The sequence below is a fragment of the Carassius carassius genome, chromosome 15 (assembly GCF_963082965.1).
Source record: "Carassius carassius chromosome 15, fCarCar2.1, whole genome shotgun sequence".
NCBI classification, from domain to species: domain Eukaryota; kingdom Metazoa; phylum Chordata; class Actinopteri; order Cypriniformes; family Cyprinidae; genus Carassius; species Carassius carassius.
This window is the reverse complement of record NC_081769.1, coordinates 22,451,589-22,475,659: the sequence shown is the minus strand read 5'-3', so window position 1 is coordinate 22,475,659 and position 24,071 is coordinate 22,451,589. Positions and strand designations below refer to the sequence as shown.

General features: G+C 40.3%; 1 protein-coding gene across 4 annotated transcripts in view; it reads right to left on the bottom strand.

The window, feature by feature from the left end:
- Positions 1-4,977: 4,977 nt before the first annotated feature.
- Positions 4,978-24,071, bottom strand: part of sema6e (sema domain, transmembrane domain (TM), and cytoplasmic domain, (semaphorin) 6E) — a 146,887-nt gene continuing 127,793 nt past the window's right edge. For 3 of the 4 annotated variants that reach the window (XM_059568012.1, XM_059568011.1, XM_059568010.1), the window contains 2 exons: positions 18,188-18,340; positions 4,978-9,028 (listed from right to left, as the gene is read on the bottom strand). In XM_059568012.1, the coding sequence (XP_059423995.1) occupies positions 7,752-9,028; positions 18,188-18,340 (1,430 nt within the window). In that variant the 3' untranslated portion in view covers positions 4,978-7,751. The remainder of the gene's footprint in view (positions 9,029-18,187; positions 18,341-24,071) is intronic. The other variant, XM_059568013.1, reaches the window with a different exon arrangement.

Here is a 24,071-nt window from a genome sequence, read left to right as displayed (position 1 = left end):
TGCAGCCTTGGAAGCCACCAAATGGACTGGACCTTAAATACCTCAGCATTCACTCAAAAAGTTGTATGAACAGAATCATATTAAAATATTGAAAAATCCACTCATCATTTACAGCAGGCCCGGATTGGCTAATCGGGAGCACCGGGATTATTTTTTCCTGTTTCTATTTTAAGTTTGGGCAAATGCAAATTAGCGATCATGAGCCCAACATTTAGCAAGGCAGGAAAACATTCAGTCTACCTGAAGGAAGACATATTTCATTGTAAGTTAATGCTGTTAAATAGAGAGAGAGAGAGAGAGAGAGAAACCTTCTAATGTATTCTTACACTTTTACCTCATTATATTGAATACATACTGATACAAAAAAAATTATAGCTTGAATGCACTTTAAGTTGCTATGGATAAAAGCGTCTGCCAAATGCATAAATGTAAATGCAATGTAATGGAAATTAAGTATCCAAGCAGCAGAAGAAGCCAACACTCTCTAAGTTTGTTTTGGCCTGGAACGATGGACAGGCTATTTCAGGAGAAATGGAAAAAAGGTATTATTATCTCAATGCCAACATGTAAGTTTAATCACAACTCGTGGCTAATATTAAATTACACTGTGACGCACTGGACAGCTTCGTATGGAGAAAGTAAATGAGCAAGGAGTGTGCAATATTTATCGTGTACTAATATCCTAACTGTTGTTTTAATGATGTGCAAACTGACATTTTGTAACTTTGCAAAAAAAAAAAAAAAAACATTGTGAGAGTTTTTCAGTGTCGGATGAAGACTATCAGGTTAGAATATAATTCAAGATATGAGGCAAAAATGCCCTGTATTATTTTTAATATTTATGTCATGATCGTTAAGTAATGTCTAAGTATAACAAGAGTGTTGCTTTCCCGAATGTCAGCGCAATCACTTTTATACAATAGCTCAACTTAAATGATGCTAGTATGAAGTGTGTTACATTAATCACAATGCCGTTTTGTCTGAGGGTAGACCCTTTGAAGGGCGTAGGGCATTGGAATGAGTCCTTCAGTCCCTAATGCAGCGTAAATGTTATTAAATGAATTGGATAAGTGTATAATTTACATAACTTCTTTCGCCCCTGACTGAATCAGTGTTGTCGAATGAATCGGTTGAATAAATGATTCAGTGACCAGTTCATATAGGCCCTGTCCCAAATGGCACACTCCGGCCTTGTGGACTTCCTCAGAGTCCACACTTCGGTGACGTCATGTAGTGTAGACCTATAGGGCCCTTAGCGCGAGTCCGCGAGGGTGCATTGAGAGGTATTTTGGGACAGACTCGATCGTCACGCCGGAAACAGGAAGAAGGTCTGGTTGACTTATCCCTCTCCATACGGAGCTGAATAAACTTAAAGGTCATCTCATCAGTCCCTTTATTAGAAAAATATCACAAATATCATTAAACAAATTACAGTCTTTAGCATAGAGAACAGGATTACTTTTAATTTCCCAAATAATATGTCCATGTGAAATACACAGCCTGCTTTTACAGTTCTATAATTGTAAATGCCACCTGGGCATTAGAATAGATGTCATGGTTATTTAAATGATAAATACATTTGTACATAATAATACATAATGTTAAATTTTAACAAAATTAAAATGAGTTTAAGAAAAATGTATAGGTTTCAATATTCATACTACGTTTATATGACTCATAAAGCCATGACATTCGGTTCTATTTATGTAATGAATCATAATGCGATCGTATTATTTAACGCGCTATTATTATGTTTGAGATATCAACTGGTCGATAATGTTTGTATAACTGTAAGTTACAACTGGTAAAATGTACGCCTATGTCATAAAAAACATTGATACTTTTACACTTAAATATTCTCTTCTCAGCCATGTTTACAGTCTGTGAGCGAAATATCCTCCCATCTGTTGTCTGATTGGTCTTTCGCAAGGATTCCTGGGTAGTTGAAGTGCGTGGAGCCTGCTTCTATGCGGGCTTCGCGGAAGACCGCTTCAAGGGTACAAAGGGGGCGCTGCTGAGCACACTTCGGAGCGTTAAAATGCTGAATGGGACGGCCTACAGACTCGTTGACTCGGCGAGCACGCGCATTTCAAGTCCACGAGACCGAAAGTCCACATGAAGTGCGCGATTTGGGACAGGGCCATAGACTGTTAGTTGTTACGTTTCTGAACACATTTTGAATGAATCAGTTGAGTGATTCAGTGCTGTATGTTGTACACTGATGTATAAACTGATAACCACTTATAACTGAAGGTGAATATTATTGTTTTTAACTACAGCTCAGTCTGGGAAAACAAATACGTAATATCTCATATCAGTCTGTGTGGAAGGCCTCAGCAATAATATATTGACTGACTAAAATAGCAAGTTCTGTTTCATAAAGCACAAGGAGTATTTTTAACATTCTTCATTTACAGTAAACACCATGCATCAACATGAATGATACAACCCACATTCTCAGTAGAAAACAATAACAAATAAATGGGAGGAAGTTTTAATATCAGAACCATCCATCTCTTTGTAATAAAAATAATGCAAATGAAGGAGTGTAGCATCGTATATTATGCCAAACACGGCAGCAATATCATAACCATGACTATCAGCTTAATCCTTCAAGATGATCTAACCGATACGAGAAAAAGACAACAGCAAAAGAGAGCATACAGAGAAAGAGAAGGGGGAAAAAACTCTTTACAACAGAGACTTGAAAGCAAACGAGAATGTTTCGAAGCAAAGCAGGGATTTACTGGTGATGCCTTAAATTAAGATTCCAAGGTTAGAAGTGAAGCAATAATGCCAGGGAAAAGTAACAAGAAAAGTTTATTTTATATTCAGTATTAGTTTTGTTATATTCAAGGCCCTTTTTGGTCTTGGCACATATAATATCACATAAAATATCTGTTGATGTTGAGTTAATTTTACGAGTAAGAGGTTATAAATTCTCAGTCCTATTATTTAGATTGAGAAATTATGCTAGGGAATTTTATTTATGTATTTGACATAGAAAACATTTATAATAAAGCCCTCATAACAAACAATAGGCTACACCTAGCACATATTGGGGAATTTAACTTTAATCCATCAACAGCTACATAGCACCCCATATCATACAATGAGTCTATGAGAGCACACACACAAAGATATGTAGTCAGCACAGTTGCATGTTGCAATGTCAGCAGTGTCTATTGTCATGCAATGTTCTGTATATATCCTTTCAGCTGTGCTATTGTGAAAAAAAATAAAAAATACAGACCATACGCTGACAAACAAACTCGAGCAGTCGAATATATCACTACAAACCACCACAGCATTTTCACAAAAACCTTTCTGGGTTGAGTGAACAGCAGATGTTGAGCAGGTTCAGGGTCATCGCTACAGTTCACAGTGAACCCCCTTTTCCTTCAGATCCACTGAACAGACTATATACCATAGCATTACTTCACCAACGATGATGAAATTCTGTATCTCGAACATCAAAATGCATGCAATTTTATCTACAGGCAGGTTGGGCTGCTCTTGACAGTTCTAAGATGAAAACCATTCATTCCATGTCCCAGAATACATCTCTCTAATGCCCTCTAGCTTCTCAGAGCGCTGACAACCAGCCAGAGAAACACAGCCAACTAGTCCAACTAGTGAAAGCAAGAGAGAGCGAAATAAAATGATGGAGGGAGATCCAGGAGACGTGAATGTGATGATTCTCATGGGGCTGATATCAGGTAGTAGCTCTCTTGATGACACCTGATGAGTACTGAACTAAGAACTGTGGGTAATAGCGGCTCCACCAGTCAGACAACCTGCAGTTAGTGTCCGCTGAATCTGGAGCCACTTATCTGCACCAGAGTCTTTATGGACAGGACGTGGGGAAGTGAGCACCACATAGAGTAGTATGATAGAAAATCATAACTTGTTGCAAAATTACCTAATACGACAAATCTGTGGATAAATAAAGTCTGGTGTGAGATTTTGAATGCCCATAAGGGACTGTTTTCTAGGGAAAGTCAATTTCTAAATAACTGTGGGAAACCGAACAGGTTCTGCCTTGTTTACTTTGGCTGGACGGGTATGAGCAGTTGCTTTTGGACCTGAAGAAGCTCAGTGAAAACAATGATTCTGGTGAGCTTTCATTAATCTTTTACAGAGACAGGAAAGATTTAAAGCGAACATAAGCACAAATGTTACCAATATGTGGCACTGTAGAGCTGAATCAATCAACAACAGAGGAAATCACAACACAGATTTACAGTGAAAGCTAGTTCATTTTGTGCTGTTAGCATTTATTAGCAAAGAACTTCCTTTAGATCTGTAGCCAGCAGAACATTTGAACAGGGAAGGCAGCCGAACTGAATCTTTTGAATAAGAACAGAGAACCAGGAACCATTTAAACAAGGTGCATTGACTCATGGATCAAGATCATGCTCTTTATTTTCTCTCAGAGTGGAGTTTGTATCTATTCATGAAAGGCATATTGAAAAAGCAGTAGTGAAATGGTAAAAATCTTGAATTTGAAAGTAAAGCTCACAGAGGATTTGCATGTGTGTGAAAAAGGCATGTGTATATTCAAGTGGAAAATAATTGTATTGTAGAACTGTGCTGTGAACTTGCAACCATAGTAAAAGCATAAATTCCATGTGCTCCCGATTTGGCTAGAGAGCCATAGATGTCACTTTTAATATATATTCACCTTCAATCCAAGGGCCCAGAGGATCTAATTGGCTATTAAGTCATTTTTGGCCCTTGAGCGGTATGGTAAACATCATCCATTGCATCCTTATAGTGCAGCTGCGGTTGGCCAACAACACCGGGATCAGCTGTATTTTTTCATCATGATAGCTGGGAGACCTTGACTACAACCAAATGTGTGTTTTTTGTTTTGTTTTTGCTGCTGCAGCAAAACAGGCATAAACCATTTGAAAAGTGTCAGATAATAAGGAAAGCATGCAAACTTTTACAAAATGATCAATCAGTAAAACCATATGCATGTTATGATCTTTCATTTATTTCTGTTATAAGGAAAATACAACAGTATTCCATAAAAGCAGAGGTGGAGAATCCATAGGGCTTTGCCCAATAGTAATCATAACAGAGCATTGAATCCTGGGAAACTCCAGGACTGTATTTACACTGTGCAATAACAGAAACCTCAATGGTTAAAGCAGATAAAACAGACACACGCAGTTCCCTTTCCACCATTATATCTATAGAAAGAAATTCAAAGAAACTACACCAGTCTCTTTGCACTCAGTCTCCTCACTCTGGATATCCGTCGAGGACGGTGCAGGGATTCAACCCTCAGTCCATTTTCCACCTGGGATGCATATGATGTGGTAGCCGTCTATTAAAATGTGACATTGCATTTGGTTTTGTGAGGGGAAACAGAGCACACAGTTACAGGCAGCCAATTTGAAAGGTTCATTCAAGGTACATGATAAAAACTGTATCTCAGACCAGCACCAAATTTATGCAAACGCCGACACATCATAGAGTCTTAAGACAGACTGAAGAAGAAGAGGAAGATGACTTTGAGCAGAGTTACTCTGCCAGACTGAAGTACTGGGGAAAAGCAAAGGGAGGTATGTGTTTGAACTACAGCCAAGTGATATGGTCTCCTCATAAAGAGCGCGCACACACACACACACCCACCCACACACACACACGCACGCACAGAAGTCTCTCCTCTAAACAGAGTGCAAAGCCTAAGAAGTCTTGCTCTCGCCATTAAACATAAGATCTGAAGATTCACTGCAGTTTAGAAGTTCACGCATCTTACATCTTACTTCATCCATTTCAGAACAAACCTGTCAGTAAAGACACAGGTTTCTTAAACTAATGCAGAGTTCAACGTGAAAGCAGGAAAAAGAGATAAAACATAAAACAATACACAGAAAAACAGACAGGATAGACAGAGTGATAGAAAGAATGATCAATCGAATGATCGATCGATAGATAGATGATAGACAAAGAAGTACATAGAGCAATAGATAGGACACAAGGTAATGGATAAAATGATAGAATAATAGACAAAACAATCGATAAAATTATAGAACGACAGATAGAACAATAGCTAGATAAAACTATAGATAGATAGATAGATAGATAGATAGATAGATAGATAGATAGATAGATAGATAGATGTCTCTTTGGAGGGAAAACTATGTAGATGCTGTTCCAAAATGCAAAAGCGTCACAGCCTGGGGATATCAAAAGTATTTAGAAATATATATCTACAACAGTTATGACATACAGACAACCAAGCGTAAAAAAAAAAAATTACAAATATTAAAAATAAAAAGATAAATGATGGCCTCTCTGCCCTTTTCTTATGTCCCCTCTCCCACTCTGCCGCCACCCTCCCCCCTTAACACATCATATTAAATAAGGCACAAATTTACACGAACAATTAAAATTTGGCTAGTTATTGTTCATCTATTTACACAAAACTGTTTTAGTGTTAATATCGATACATTTTAACACAATATATGAATAACTCAGGACAAAAGTAAGAAATCTTTTTGTTCTGGACTCTTATGCCGTGTCCTATCCAGGAGCGACCTGTTTCAGTATGTCAAACTGCTTCATGGCAGAGCCAATGATGATTATGGAGCAGAAGTTTAGACCAGTCAGATTTCACTGTGGGCAGGGCTATATATAATAGAACACAAAGTGGTCACGGATGATTTAAGACAAAAACTTAAGATTTACATAGAAGAGATCGTTTTATTGGTTTATCACACCTGGATAGGACACAATGATTGATGTTTCCACTGAAAAGAGATTCACAAATTTTGATTCACTTTCACCAATGATTTTAACAGAGGAGACAAAGGGTAAATACTGGAGCACCTCACACTGATTCTGCAGCTTATAGACAAAGAATACATTCTTCTTAGGTATATACATACATCTCCTTTATAACACCAAGACTGATTCACCTCACTTGGGCCGATCTGTTTCTCTAGGCAAGTTGAATCATCTGAATTTGAACTTTACTGAGTTTAAGTTGTTATAACTGCATTACACTGGAGTTTACAGAATATGGTGGAAATTATTGCTTATGGATTTTACAGAGATCACTTCAAGTTGTGGGGGCATTTCAACAGCACATCTGCTTTCAAAATAAGGCGAAGGAACTTGAGGGGGCCAAACCATTTCAGTAATCTAGATACATACACTGGGTATGTATATGTACACACACATACATATATATTTATATATATATAAATATATACACACACACACACACACACACACATACACACACACATGCATGCATATATACACATTTCTAATTGGAATCAGCACAGTTCATCAACTCTACATCAACAGAATAGTTAAGCCAAAGCAAGAAAGATCAGAATATCAAACAAGGCATATACACACTTGTTCGGATAAAAGTTCAGGTAAAGGTAGGTTTGGATCATTGACACCTGTTTAGACAGTCCAAAGTAACACCGTAAAGCCACACACTTATCACTGTGGCAGCCTAAATCTAGGTGGACTCCTGTAAAAACTCCTCTCCTAATGGCCAATAGCTGAGCAATACCAATATGGTACAAATATATTCATGAAACTGAGAAAAACAAGTCATAGTTCAAATGTAAAGTCGACAACACTGGCAGCCAATCTCCAGAGGATTTCTTTCCCATAAAGGCAAGTTTTTCATCCAGTCTTTTAATTGTTTATGACCACAATCAGTTCTGAGAGGTTGAGTGGACTTTTACGAAAAACCACAGGCTTTTCTTCTCCGTCGTTCAGTAGTTGAACTTCCCTGCCTGGTTCACAGGCGAGCTAGCAGGGATGAACAGTGGTTTGGGTGGGACGTCGGGCTTGAGCGAGGCTGTCCGACGGACAATAGCTCCACGGTGGACTTCTGGCTGCTCGTTGTAGCTATGTTGGCGAGATAGGTATCCATTAGGGATGAGTGGATGCCATACATCGCAACCTGAACTGCTGCCATTAGAGTTCATTCGAGAGAGCAGGAGGGGCTGATGGGCGCTGCGCTGGTTGAAGCTGTGCTGCCGTGGCACCACGCCCCCACTGGGCATCTTGGGAGTGGTTATCAGAGAGTGCCGTTGAGACGGGTGACGGGACACTCTCTCAAGAGTAGATTGATGATGGGGAGGAATCTCTGGTGGGACATCCATGCGGCGAGTTAGACTGTCCCGAGGAAGCGTGGAGGAACTGTAGTATGGTGCAGATTCTGTTTCCGGGATCTGCGGCTGTACGCGGTTTGCAAACGCCATCTGACCGGCATTGGCAGACATGGACGAGGTGAGGACAGTGGGACTCTTGCCTGTAGCCACATTGATTTCATGGATGTGTTTCAGAAGCTCGTCGAGCGAGGTGACATCCACTATCTTGTGTGGGTAGCAGTGGTATGGCTGGCTTGCCACACGCTCCGCATTGTGGACTTTGCGTTCCTCCATGTGTGCTGAGCTACCTAATACTTGTCCGTTAGTCAGTCCTTGGGAGAAAGGGAAAATCTGATGCTGCATTCCAGTGGTTGGCCGACATGCTCCCATGTTATGGGACTTGGGTTCTTTAGCGTTATTACAATTTTGATTCTTCTCCCATTGGTTCTTGAAGGCCTTCATACTCTTGATTGGGAGCTCTGGCGTCGAATCAGGTGTGGGAAGCCCAGAGAGCTCTGCAGAGTGATGATGATGTGGGTGAATGAGTTCTGTCATGGCAGCATGATGGGCATTCCTGCGATGCGCCTGCTCTTTTCCATTCGCAAAGAAAGGGTTGTAGAGTTTGGGTGAAGATACCTCCAGCTTCTCATCTTTGTTTTGGGTCTCTAGCAAGCCGTTTAGCTTGGCCAGGCTGCGCAGGGATAGGGCATGTGGGATTTGTGCTTCTGGATCTTTCGACAGCCTTTTGGTCTTGTTAACGTTGTGGTTGCAGTAACAGGAAACAAGGAATCCGGAGAGGAAAGCTCCCAGGACAAACGCCACCAGGACACACGCAATGAGCAGAGTGTAGTGAACACTGTGGTTGGACTTATCTACCTCAGGGGGTCGGCGCACTCCTGCAGAGAGGGGAAGAGAGTGAGATGAGTGCACTGTAAAGACACAGTGAGGTGCCAGTTAGGTTAGCTTTTAACAGTGTGAGAGTCTAGAGTTCTTTGCAGACTTCTATTCATGTTAGAAACTGCTGACAAACAAAGCAGAGCGCTGGCTGAGCCGACTGTTCAGAATCAATCTGCAAATGCTCATTGGTTCAACATCAGATGCTAGAGCCTCAAGAACAATTGCGAATGGTCTTGTAGGGAGCTAAGTGGTTCTCTCATTAGCCACAGTCTCAAGAGCAGCAGTACTAGGTGCTTGACTCACAGCTGATTGTGCTGTTCTACACTGAGCTGCATATGGCATTAAGGTGGTGCGAAAATGATATGGAGATGTTTTCAGTGACTGCAAATTAAAATAAATGCACAGACCACCTTACGGTCTTAATGAGCTGAGGGTAGAGGTGATTTCACTAACGTGCATGCTCAGATAATTAGTAACTCCCACTGCCATCTGCGCAGTCAGCCTTTCCTTGTTTTTCTCATTTTTCTGTTCTTCTTCATTGATAAGAGGGGCAGTAAACTGAAAAACTGCTGTTAGAGATGTTTTACATCTAGAGGTATTGTACAATTAGCTATAAGCTGCTTTGGTAAAAAAAAAAAAAAAAAACAAGTGTCAGCTTACAACCTAAATGGTATGTCTTGATTAATTTTAATCCAACAAAGACCCCATGAAATCACTTGATGAGCAGATTCCTTTACAGTGTTAATGTATTGGAACTGGTAATTTGGACAGGACAAGTAAAATGGCTCGTCTTACTTTTGTAAAAGCAGTCAATGATTTATTTATACACATCCCAGCCATGAAAGTGAAGAGAAGTGAAAGAAAGCAAGATGGATAGATGGATAGATGTATACAAAGATGAAAATAAATGAACAAATAGTACAGCTAGATAACTAATAAAGCTAAATAAATGTGTATAATTTGCTAATCAAAGCTAACATACAGGAAGTAAATTCTTATTTTGAGCCCTATTTTAAAATAATACAAAGATATTAATGGAAAAGTTTCAAAAATCTGTTTATTACAACATTTGGTGCACACTGTAGAGAGCCAAAACTAAAGATAGCTTAAAAGATATTATTAGCTGCTTAAGACGTTTGGCAAGGCCAACAAAGTCTTGCTGATGCTCACATCAGCGAACAGCAATAGCAAACACAACACAGTGTAAGAACAGAGTGGGTGGACCACCGTTTGTGAGTTATCGAGTTAGGGAGAGAGCGAGAGAGACGCTATTGTGCTTTTTCTAGCTGTTGCAAGCAAAAATACAACTATGAATGCATAATAACTATGTGAGAAAAACAAGGATAATCTTCCTTCAGGCATAAATATAAACACATTAGCAGAACTAGCAACTTTGCTTTGCTAGCTATAGCAGGAAGAAAGCTTCCCGCCAACTCAGTTCTCTCCTGTAAAAATGTTTCTGCCTAACTGTTTATAGATGCAAACCAGAATGAGTAATAGCGAAGTAAACTTCTAAAAGGGTAGCCTAGTGCGCATACATCCCCATGTCTCAGAGAATAGTTACTGGAAGAATTAACCTTTTTTTCTGAGGCATCATAACTGACATGTTTAATGTTTACATACAATAGAATCAATCTTCTAATACACCTGCTGGAGTTTGCCTTATTTTCTTGCAAGCTATAACAGACTTATGTGCAAATATACCGGAAGATGTTATGAATAATAGAAGGGACCTTTATTTTCCTCTGACTCATCCGTCTGCTTTCTGCTGGTCTATAAACTGAGGTCTTTGGCCCCTGGGAAGCACTGAGGGCCGACATATGCTACGCGATGGGTGACTCACAAACACACAATTTTTGTGTCACAACAGGTTTGTAGTCCTCTTTCATGACTCAGTAGCTTTTTGTACAGTACACTAATCCAAAGGTAATTAAAAAAATTGATATAAAACTTTAACTGATCAGTATTAAAATAAAATACTAAGCTGAATGTATGCTAAGACTTTATAGCACTACAGTTTATATTCAAGCTAACAATGGAATAGCAGAGTTTTCACTGACACAAAAACTGAAAATAAATTAATAAATGCATAGATAAACTTTAAATATAATTTAAAGATATATTTAAATGCATACAGTATCTTTAAATACTTTAAATATATATCTAGCTGACTTTGTAATTGGGTTGGTTATTTTCAGAGCCATGCAAACAAGATAATCATCAGTTAAAAAAAAAAAAAACTACACACTGTAAGAGTTTTCGGCTGCCGGCTTATCTCCCTTTTAAAGACTCTTGGCAAAACGGAGGCTAAACATAGCATAAATATGTGAAGAACAGGGACAGGAATAATACAGACCTAACTTTGCCAAAAGTCAATCAAACAAAGAATTTTAAAAGACAGAAAGAAAGAAAGAAAGACAGACAGAAAGAAATAAAGAAAAAAAAGAAGGATAGAGGACAGAGAAAGATTGAAAAAGAAGGGAGTGAAAGAGAAACAAACAAAAAAAATGAACAAAAAATGTTATCATTGAAAATATTTTATAATATAAATTAATTAAATATACATATAAAACAAAATACATGAAAATAAAAACAAAAAAATTAGGAACAAATGAAAGAAAGTAAAATAAATGGTAGTACTGAAAGTATGAGAGTGGGAGTGGAAGAGAGGAGAGGGAGGTGCTTTCACTTTCTCCTGGCTGTGAATTGTATAGGCCTCTGTCAAAAATCCAATAACTCCTCTTTGACTCAAAGAAAGAGAACGAGCACGAAGAGGAGGAAAAAAGGGATAGAGTAAATGGAGGAAGATGACTTCTGTATAAATGATAGATTTCTTGAGAAAGGAGAGGAGAGGAAAAAATGAATGGTACTGAGAGCCAGAGAGTGGGTGAGAAGAAAAAGAGGTTGATAGAGTGAAGTAGTGGAGAGAAATGAGTGACAGATTTTCAGTGGTGAAAACTGTAAGTCTTTCAATCTTTCTTTCGGCTGTGTGAGGGATTGTGTAGGCCTCTGTCAAACCCCTAGTAACTCCTTCTCAAAGAACTGGAGAGTGGGAGAAAGAAGAGCTAGAGACGTCCATAAAAAGCTGAAGGGCAAAAAAAGTGTGTTTAATTGAAAGCAGACTTGTGAGCAATCTCTCAAAGCTCTGCTAAAATATAAGCGTGTATATACCAGGGCTGTCAAAGTTAACATGTTCATTTAAGATAAAATAAATGGAGTAAAATTTGGTTATCACCATTTATATAATAATGACATTAAAACAGCTTCTGTTTTGGCCTCAGATGAAATTATTTGAACCTTAGCAAGAGCAGTAGAACAAGTCTCCATGTTCGGAAAACACGTAATCTCAGTCAGGCTTGTTTATCTGTAAAATATGGAGAAACTTGCCGGACAAAGGCCTTTTTAATGGCAAATTCATATATAAATTACTTTTAGATGGGACTTTTATCAAAAGCCATTAGGATGGCAGAACTTTATTATTAGTGAAGCTCAACAAGTATGAAATATCACCTATGAGTATAACATCATTAAATGAACTGCCGTGGGCTAGTGGTAAAAACATGAGAAATATTATTAGATTTTTTATTCTGTAAAGGGATCCTTCACCCAAATATGTGAATTCTGTCATCATTTATAGACCCTTTATGTTGTTCCAATCCAAACCCATATGACTTGACATAAATGGTATTTTGAAGAATGTTTTTGTCCCTACAAATTCATCCACCAATAACAGAATAATAATTGTTTAATAAACATTTTCACACACAAACCCTGGTTTGTTTAAATGCTTTGTTGGTGTCTATCCTTTTCTCCCGCTTTGTGTGGCTGATTGCCTGTGAAAGGCTCGGGAATGGAACATTTTATGCACCATAAATTTGATATCACTGAATAGATCAGGCCCGTTTGGTGATGGTGGGATCCTAGGAGTCACAGAGCTTCAAGGGCTATACTGTTATTCAGTTTATGCTCTTTATCTCAGAACAAAGGTGAGAAGAAAACAGCCTTTTCCTGGGGGACTATATCTATGTCTTTAGGTTTTCTTTTTTGATTTGTACTTAATAGGAGGAGGAATCTCATCTAGGGCATATTCTCTGGCAGCTATGGTTCCTTGAAGAACCTTTAACATCCGTAGAACCTTTCCATCACACATTTAATATGATAATGGCTATTGAAGTTATTAAAATGTTCATAACCCTAAGAAATAAATGGTTTCATCACAATGGAAACCCCCTTTTATTTTAAGTATATTGGCCATCACTCACTTGGTGTTTTTAGGAGAAGGAAATAATTAGTTGTGTTAGGCTCATGGCTTTCCAGGGCGTTCAATAGTCTTGCTTCTTGATAACCCAATTACATCTAGTGTTTCTGCACTGATGTGAAAGCAGCAATGCTGTCATAAATAATCTTTCTCGAGGTGCATGTGGAATAAGCAGGACATGCCGAGATCCTGAACCTGGGAATAGTGTAGTTGTAATCACACAGATGGGTTTTGGTATTGCTTTTTCCAATCCAAGAGGTTCTTTAGTAGCGTAGTACTAGTTGGCGAATTAAACATTTTAAATTGTGAAAAGCTTCACATTTAATTTGTATACCATCAAGTGGATGGGAAATGATCAGCCTTCAGAAATAGTGATGAATATCTGTGGGGTCTTGGCTGAGAAGCTTTTATAAATTCACTGCTGAACAATGTTGCATTGTCTGTAGAACTTTCCAGACGGCTTTATAGAGGGCTATGAGAAGTTGAAATCAAGCCCTTTTGTATCTAGCTCAACACAAGGAAATGCCAAAATGGGAGCAAATTAATTCAGTCAAAAGGTGACTTTTGGCCATCATCTGATCTCCACACAGAAGTGCGAAATCCGCCAGAAAATTAAACATAGATGAGTATTACTTTACCTCATGATGGAATATAATTGACAATATGAGCAGGCACACAGAGAACAGCAAACAAAAGTAAATAATTGAGCGCGTCTGAATCTGTGAATGCAGGAAATGAGAAAATATTCTGTCTGAATATATTTGCATTTTCAGCTCAGCGCTCTTGTCCCCTAAATGCATAATTTGATAGATTCTGCAGAAGCTTTTATAAAGTCATTTTTCTGACAAGTAAATTTGTTTGACATAGGAAATTGCATTATTAACATTATTAACATCTTTGGACATTAGCATCCTTCTTAAAATACAGTATAGTGATTATATACAAATAACAATATCAAGTCCTTTTCACATAACTCGCATCAGGGCTCGATCTTAATAGAAGCGCACATGCCGTTTTTTACCTTTACATGGTAACGATGTGGATAGTCATGGCACAGAGACATTAAGAGGTTGCTATTATATAGTTGATCATATATAAACCATACATTTTTAGCAAACAAGTTAACATGTGTATGAGCTCAGAACAAAAAAAAGTCCAAGCAATTGTTTTGATTGGCTAACATTATTATTTTATTATTATATAAAAAAAAACTAAAAAAAAAACTAAAAGGCATTTTATATCATATATAAATAAATAAATGTTAAATAATATAACAAATCATGTTTTTTCCCCTCAAATTCCACATTCCTTTGGGGTTGCTGTATAACTAATTTCTGTGACGATACCATCCATTTAATGATCCCTCATATAAACGGTCCAGTAATCATTGGCTGTGCCTGGAAAGGTTAGCAGTGAACAAGTTTGAGTGTTGCACCACCAGACAGTATCAGGGGGAACGCTGTAGATTTCAATGCACCGGATAAGGTTGATGCGAATCATGTGAAAGGACCTTTAGAATCCACAAAAGTCAACACATTTTACAGAACATAACATTTCAAAACATCATGCATAATATGATGCATCATGCATTCAAAACCAAATAAAGCAGGTATCTGATAAGAGAGCGACTCTTCTCTTCAGCAAACTGAAGATGCGCTTTCAATCGAGAGATGACGCTAGATTCATGCAGCGGATTCACACATACTTTCTGACACACCACACAAGCAGATAGGGAAAGAAATGCGAAAACTCAATGGAAGCCAGCGGCATCTCAAACTAGAGATCTTACGACCCTAGAGAAGCAAACAAGCATGCGGGAAACAATCTAACTCGCTACAGCCTCACTCTGAAGCCTGAGTTGCTCAAGTATCCTTATCCTTAAAAGAAAATTATGAACTATAAGACAAAAAAAGAAAAAGAGAGAGAGAGAGAAAAAAAAAGAGGCAACAGACAGTTCTAGAAGAACTAAAAAAGCTGAAGGCCATAATCCTAAAGTCGGACTACAGAGCTCAGGCTTTACGAGATTCTAAACTAAACCCAGAGGAGGAAAATAAGAGAGGCTTTAGAACTTAAGAAGGTGAAGCATTAGTCTGAAAAAACAGGCAGGTTAACAGAACACTACATCTCTCCAGTCAGAAGTACCAGAGGAAGAGAGGGAAGGGGCAAGGAAAAGGAGAGGGGGGCAGAGGGTTTTAAGAAGCGCATTATATGGATCCGATTCCGCATGAGCCCACAGTTCTTTAGAAATAACTAGTGTGTGTGCACTATTTAATAGCCTGTGTGTCGAGTCTGCATGTGTCAGGGCATGTGCTGGCTTGATATAAAGAGAATTTTTCAGAGAAAAAGGGATCTTTTTTATTGTGACCTTTGGTGATGGACATTATTACCTGGCTCTGGCTACATGGGTGGCAGGCTGACTGTGACATTTACAAGTGAAACACTTTAATGAGAAGGACGTCACTTTGCTCTTTTCGGGAGCAGAGCTCCTAGAAAGTCGATTAAAGCAGTTACCACACCTGCGTTTGCAGAGCCTAGTTTTGGTGTGTGATTGGAATCAAAATCAGCAGATTTCTCACTCCGTCCTTTTCCATTATCCTTCCACTTTCACGTTGTGGAAGCCTCGATGTCTTCCACCCGACTCCCTAAACCTCAGGCTCTCTCTTTGTTTCTCCCCCTGCCATGGTATTAATAGCCTCTCTGCAGGACTGGATGCGTCTTCAGCCTTGAGTTCAGCCGGAGTTCATTGTCAGTTCATCTTCGACTGTGTTTTAATGAGTTTCAGAATTCGCCCACCCCCTCATGGCAGTCTGTTCCCCAACACTCATGCAAATTATCAGGGGGCCAGAGTTCCTGCCATCATAGCACTTATTGGAGTGTGTGAATGACCTGCGAGAAGGTGTGTTTAAAATAACATTAACAAGCGGATGGACTCGGCAGCCGCCACCTCAGAACAAATAGAGATTTAGCTTCAGCAGACATCATTATCGCGCTCATTTATATATATATATATATATATATATATATATATATATATATATATATATATATATATATATATATATATATACACACACACACACACACACATATATATAGAGGGAGAGAGATTTCAGCCACGCATGCTTAAGTCAACAGTATCTAAAGCCGTAGGAATGGATCGCTTGACTCTGACCCTGTGCACTAAAATAAACTGTTCTGATGCAGACTGTAAATCAAGGAAAAGACTGAATCATTAGAAATTACATTTTAACTAACAGCTCATATAATTGAGATCTAGCTATGAGTTTTAATTTGGTTAATGAAATTACTGACAAAAATATATATATATTTTTTTTTTCGTAATGAAGACAGCACGGAAATATCACAAAGATTATTAATATACAACAAATATATTTTAAATAGATAAAGTTTACAAAAATATAAAAGAGAAGAAATAAAACTCAGACACTAAAAATATTTTTGAAGAGGAAAAATCTATATAACTCTTTTGAATGATCCAATAAAAGTCTATAATGTTGCCGAATAAACCACTTGAGCTGAAGTTGAATGATGAATGAACACCGGCAAACTGAAGTGCTTTTCGGGATTAATTAACTCCTATAAAATCATATAAAAGCATCCTATAAAAGCATCCTATAAATAAGATTAATCCACATTACATAATATTACAGCTTGCATCTGCACAAAATGACAAAAAGAGCACGTGAAGAATTTGTACTGTAAGTCACATTGTGAATACGCTCTTTCTGTAACAACACGCTTAAAACACTGACAATAAATAAAGCATAAAGGTATAATTATAACTGTGTACTCGTAAAATTATTTCAGTTTTATATTTTTGACAAATTTAAATGCACGTTTAAGTTAACATACAGAATGTTTGAATATTTTTTTTTATAAATGAATGAATAAAACATGACAAAATATTAAACAAACAGAATAAATTGAAGTATATTTTCATTAAAAGAAAGTGTGACAAACTATCTTTTCAGCACTACTTTAATACTCTGGTCTGAAATATCAAAAGCCGATAAGAAACTTTAGCTTGAACTGAAAGCAGCTGTTGTAAAGTTTTAATTTAATCAGCTAGACTGAATAATGCCACAAAGACAGGGTGTGAAAAACCATCAGCCCTCTGAGGTTCACAACAGTCTGTGTGTATTAACACATTACCTCTCAACAACAGGGATATTAAAATCGAGGGACGAGTTGAGATGTGAAGAGAGAGCGATATAAGGTGTGTTGTGACTAAACTGCTGAACCTCTCCGGTCTGCAGGTCGTTTAATTGCACGAGCATGTGACTGCTCTTGACCGAGCAGCTGAAAAGATGGCATGCTGGAAATTTCTATCAGGCGGCGTCTGCCCTCAGGTCTGTAGTCGCTGCTTATTTATCGACTGCTGTGGCTTCTCATTACAGGCTGAGTGGATGATCATAGCAGCGGGCGCAGGATTTATGATCATTTTGCTGGATTCTAGCGAACTTCAGCCAGGGACACATGAGTGGAATGCAGACAAAGTACCTTTGGAGATGTACTGTAGTGCAGACTTAAATGTATTAAAACAACAAAGAGGACTGCAGACAATTCGTTCTTTTTTTTGTCTAGTAGAAACAACAGGGAAGGTCGAATGCATTGAACACAGACTCGCAGATTGCCTGACTCAAAGGTTTTTTTTAGGAAAGAGAATTTGTTTGCATCTTCAAGTCATGTGTATGAATCTGCACTTTCCTTTGATTCTTTGGGATTCTTTTATTCTTGTTTCTTTGTGAGTGTATCTTTTTTTGTGCGCAGTTGTGGGGTCATGCAGCGGAATCCAATACAGCGCAAGAAAAGTTTAAATTTGGTATAAGGGAAGCTAGAAGACAGACAATGGGCCAAGGGCCTCTCCCCACCCCCTTACCCTCCATCTCCACACTGCCTGGCTTCAAGTCAGGAGATCCCTGCCCTCCCCGCCTCCCCTCTTCGGGGCGGGTACCTGTCTCAGGGGTACCCTTGACTTTAGGCAGAGCTGGCCCCTGATTGGTTGTGCTGGCGCTTGTGGGTGAGGTCTTTCCTGTGGTTGTATTGGAAGGGGGCAACAAAGTTACTTATGAGAAATATCCATGAAATGTATATTAAATCAGGAAAACATCCATTTAAATATGCGAGTTCAACACATTTCCATTTTGTACAATATCAGTTCACCCAAAAATGAAAATTCTGTCATCGCTCTCATGTCATTAACAAATTTATGATTTTCTTTGTTCTGTTAAAAACAAATCAGATTTTTTTTGTTTTTGGTTTGGACCTCACTGACTTCCAAATCTTTCTTAAAATATTTTTTTATGTTCTACAGAAGAATGAAAGTCATACAGGTTAGGAGTAACATGGGAGTAATAACAGAAGATATTTTAAAGAACGTACTCTGTTACTAAACGTAACCTCGGTTCTCTCTAGAAGAGCGAACGAGTACTGCGTCTTAGCTAAGACGCTACGGGAAAGGTCTCTTTTCACGAAATACTGAAGCAAAAAATTATCCTTAATTTTGTATTTTTGTATTATTATCCTATTGACTGACCGGACGCCGTTTCAGAAAACGCCGCGATGGCCGCCACAAACTTTGAGCGTGGATGGGGCTCTGCCCTTATCCAACAGCTCCTGTAGGAAGGAGAGGACCTCCGTCACCTCACAACTAAGGGGTGAATAACCTCGAGCTGTGCACCAGCTGGAGAACACTGACCACTTCGAGGCATACAGACGTCGTGTCGACGGAGCTCTAGCCTGAGTGATGGCATTTAGCACTCCCACTGCGAGATCAGCGGGTAACCGTTGAGCTCCCACACATGGAGGGACCACAACTCCGGTTGAGGGTGCCAAATCGAGCCCCTGGCCTGCGAGAGGAGGTCCCTCCTCAACGGTACCGGCCACGGGGCGACATCTGCTAACTGCATCAAATCTGGGAACCATGGTTGGTTCTTTCAAAGAGGTGCTACAAGCAGTATTGAACATCTCGTTTCTCTCACCCATTCTATTACCTGCGGACGGAGGGAGACGGGAGGGAACGCATAAAGCGGGCAGCACGGCCATCTCCGTGACAGCGCGCTTTCGTTCTTGGAAAAGAACGCGGGGCAGTGAGCGTTTTCGTGGCACGCAAAGAGGTCCACCTCCGCCATGCCAAATCTCTCCCACAACAGCCGGACTGTTTGCGGGTGTAGAGACCATTCGCCCGTAGGAACATTGCCTCTGGACAGCCTGTCTGGACCCAGATTCTGCAGTCCAGGCACATGCACTGCTCTCAGCGAGCGTACGTTACGCTGAGCCCAAACCAGGAGGCGTTCCGTCAGCCTGCACAGGTTTCGGGACCCGAGACCGCCCTGGCGATTTAGGTAGGACACCACGGACATGTTGTCCGCACGGACTACGACGTGGTGATCCTTGATATGGGGACAAAAGCGCGTCAGCGCGTTCTCCACTGCCAGCATTTCCAGGCAGTTGATATGATGGAGCTTTTCCCGTTCTGACCATAGGCCAAAGGACGGTCTGCCTTCGAGCAGCGCTCCCCATCCCGAAGTGGAGGCGTCCGTCGACACCATTTTCACACTCGGGGAAGTCCCCAGGCTTACACCTGATCGGTACCAGCCGTTCGCTGTCCAAGGTGCTAGAGCCGCAACACAGCTCTGATCGACCTTGAAATGCAGCCGCCCAGACGCCCCCGCTCTGCGCGGCACCCGAGCCTTCAGCCAGAACTGCAGGGGGCACATGCGGAGCAGGCCCAGCCACAGAACCGGAGATGCTGAGGCCATGAGACCCAGCATCTTTTGACAGTGTTTGAGCGACACGGTCGCGCCGCAGCGGAAATAACTCGCTGCGCGCTGAATGCCCATCGCGCACTGTGGTGACAGCCGCGCCGTCATGGAACACGAGTTCAGAACTATACCCAGAAACAGGATCGTCTGACTGGGGTTCAGCGAACTCTTCGCCCAATTGACACTGAGGCCGAGCTTCTCGAGGTGATCGAGTGAAACGGCCCTGTGGTCCACGAGCTCCGCTCGTGATCGGGCCAGAACCAGGCAGTCGTCCAAATAATTCAGCACTCGTATGCCTCTGAGTCTGAGAGGAGCGAGCGCTGCATCCATGCACCTCGTAAACGTACGAGGAGCCACGGAGGACTGTAAACTGGTATGCCTGGCCCTCGAAGGCGAATCTCAAATATCGCCTGTGGTTTGACGCTATCTGTATTTGAAAATACGCGTCCCTCAGATCTATTGACATGAACCAGTCCCCTCTGCGAATCTGCGCAAGGAGTTTCCTGGTCGTAAGCATTTTGAAACTGCGTTTCATCAATGCCTTGTTCAGCTGTCTTAGATCCAGTATGGGCCTGAGACCCCCGTCTCTCTTGGGCACCAGAGAGTATCTGCTGTACAGCCCCCCCCTCGCTTTGAGCTTGAGACACAGGCTCTACAGCCCCTTTGCTCAACAGTTTTGATATTTCGGCCCGGAGTATGTGTGCTACTTCTGTTTTGACCATAGTTTCGACGCGCACTGAAAAGCGCGGAGGGCGTCGAAAAAAAACTGCACAGATGACGTACCGGTCTCCCTCGCTGAGTGGGGCTCTGACGAGCCGCAGGAAGGCATCTTAAAAAAGACGCGAGCTCTTTTACGAGTGTGTGTCGCAGGGCGAACACACACACACACACATAAAGAACAGCTTGGATATAACAGAATTGAAAGGATATAGGCGCCGGATAGCGCAGCAGGAACGGCAGTGGAAGGCGGCGATGCCAGCAGCTTCAGAATGGCTCGTCCTGCTGATGTGCTTTCTCAGACGGCGCTTGCTTCCTCCGTGATCCAGCGATGCGTGAGCTTCGCTGAAGAGATGAAAAATCAGGTGAGTCAGCCTTTTCGAGCTCCTTTTATAGGTTGGGCCACACCCGTTTCGGCGGGAAGTGGCAAGAAGGGCGCAAAGCCTTTATTGGTCTGATGTTGCATCAGCCCGCGCTCGATAGGCTGTGCAATTGCCGCAGAACAAGCCAATGAGCGAACGAGCCGTCTCGCCTATGGCTGTGTACTGCTGCAAATGCGCTTTACAAAAATACAAAATTAAGGATAATTTTTTGCTTCAGTATTTCGTGAAAAGAGACTTTTCCCGTAGCGTCTTAGCTAAGACGCAGTACGAGAGAGCTCTCGTAAGAGAACTGTCCATATAATGACAGTCGATGGGGACCAAAACAACAAATGTTGTTATTGTTAAGACAAATGTTCAAGGATCATTTTTATTAATTGAAAGAAAGCGGAAATAAAATAAAACATGCACATTATATGAAAAAAAAAAATTACATATACATATATATATATATAATCTTTTTGTATTCTATTCTATTTTCTTTTCATTTATTATGCAATTGTATGTGTGTGTGTGTGTGTGTGTATGTGTAAAGATCTCTAACACTAGCTTGCTTTATTCTTTTTTTATTCTGTTTTCTTTTTTTATTTATTATATTGTTTAAAATCCCATGCTACGTGAGACTAGTTATAGCACTTATATATCATTGCTCTTTTTGTTGTTTTTGATTGCTTCCACTGTCCTCATCTGTAAGTCGCTTTGGATAAAAGCGTCTGCTAAATGAATAAAATGTAATATATATATATATATATATATATTAAACTGAATAAATAAGTTTAAATTACTTTAATTCTTATTCTTATTTCATTAGACCCCACTGAGTTTCATTGAGTGGACAAAAAGACAAAAACAAAAAAAAAAAACCACACCTTTTGCATTCCAATTGAAGAAAGCAAGTTATACGGCATTATAACAACATGATGGTAAATAAATTAAGTAAACTGAGTTTTCATTTTTGTGTGAACTATCCCTTTGAATAGCTTTGTAAAAGATTTCGCAAGTTGTAAATTGAAGGGTTCACAGTGCAAATGTAAAATATGAAAAAAAAAACCCAACAACAACATCATCTTGCAGAAAAAAACAATTAAACATTTTCCTTGTTTTGTTGTGCCACCACATGAATTTCTAGCACCAGAGTATTGCAGAATCGAATCTTGGCCTTGGAGGCATCTGATCTGAGCTGAGCTAATCTCACAGAAGCTTCTTTTTGAACAGTTTCCCCTCCCTTCATCCATTTCCCCACACAGTGCTGATCCTAAACATACTTGCGGACCACTTACTTTGAGGATATCCTCATAAGTCTGATTCAGAGATTTAGCTCTCCTCGTTCCCGGGCGACTTAAAATACCAATGACCTTGCAGGGTTCTCCTTCTGAAAGACTCAGCATCCTCTGGCTCGGGCTGCTGTGAGGAGCTCCATCGGCAGACTAATGCTTAATGTAGTGGCACACAGTACTCCTGAGCAGCAGCCGGTCGTCCGGGGCCAAACGCGGAGCCGATCCTCTGCCTGCCCACCTCTAAATAAAGCCTGTCATCTTGCCATCTGTGCCTAACAGTGACCGATCAACAGAGAGCTCGCGGCTGGCAGACAAGACCCTTTTATTATAGTTCCGTTTCCATTCTATTTAAAGGGTGCCGGAAGAAAAGAGCTGTCGGAAAACAGGTCCACCTTTCACAATGGGATGGCTTTATCACACAGTGGGAAGACGGCGAGAGTTCTGAGGATGTAACAAGTTCTCTTGAATGCAGGTAGAGCTGTAATTACCGTGCCGAGGTGCCGAGGGAGGCTTTGTCTCAGCGTGAGGTGAGGAGCTGCACTGCCGTGTCATTTCCAGGAGCTGTGGCGGCTGAATGAAGCGGCGGGGAAGCTCATTGAATGTGTGCACCCACTGTGTGCTCTTTCACAGAGAGGAGAACCGGGACACACCGGCCAGCATCCTCCAAAGCCCCTTCCACACTGCACGTCGGACCCGGCAAATTGCCGAAACATTGCCGGGTCACTTTCTGTGTGAAAGCAAACACATCCTGGGATTGATTCCGGCATTGAACCAGGGTCCGGGACCTAGTAACATTGCCGGGTTTAATCTCAGGACGAGCGCTGTGTGAACAAAAGCCAGATCTAGTGCAGTGTCATAGTGACGTTATCGCGTGACTCTTTTACCAGGTGTTTTGAAGGAAGATCAATGTTCGTGATGAAAAAATATGTGCAAACTGTAATGAAGCAGAGATCAGTTAGTTCCTCACTTTCCGCGCTGACGCCGAGATCGTTTGCCAGCTTCAGTGAAAGTATAACGTGCCTAACGTTTTTGACTCACGTCACACCCTGATGTCATGTGTCATTACGGGACCATTCCGGTTTGTGTGTGAAAGCACACACATATCCCGGGTAATCACTGGCAGTGTGAAAGTGCAAAATCTAGTGACCCGGGAACAATTGCCGGAACACTTTACCCGTGTATTTGCCGGAATCGCAGTGTGAAAGGAGCTCATGACACCTCAGCCCATCCTCTGTCCTTCACTTTCTGCCTTCCTTGTTTCGTCTTTGATCCATCTCATGTCCTTCAATTCTCCATTCTTTCACTTTATAATTAATCTATTCTTTCTACTCTGATAAATCTAATCTTTCTTTGTGAATCTATTCTTCATTTATCTATCTTTATGAATCTGTTCTTTCTTCATTAATGTATTCTTTCATCTATCATGAATTTATTCTATCTTCACAAATCAATTTTTCTTTGTTATTTTTTATCCTTAATGAATCCATTCATTCTTCATGAATCAATGCTTTCTTGTGAATCTGAGTAAATCAACTCTCTTCATGAATCTATTCTTCATAATTAATCTATTCCTTCTACCTTCATAAATGTAATCTTTCTTTGTGAATCTATTCTTCGTTATTCTT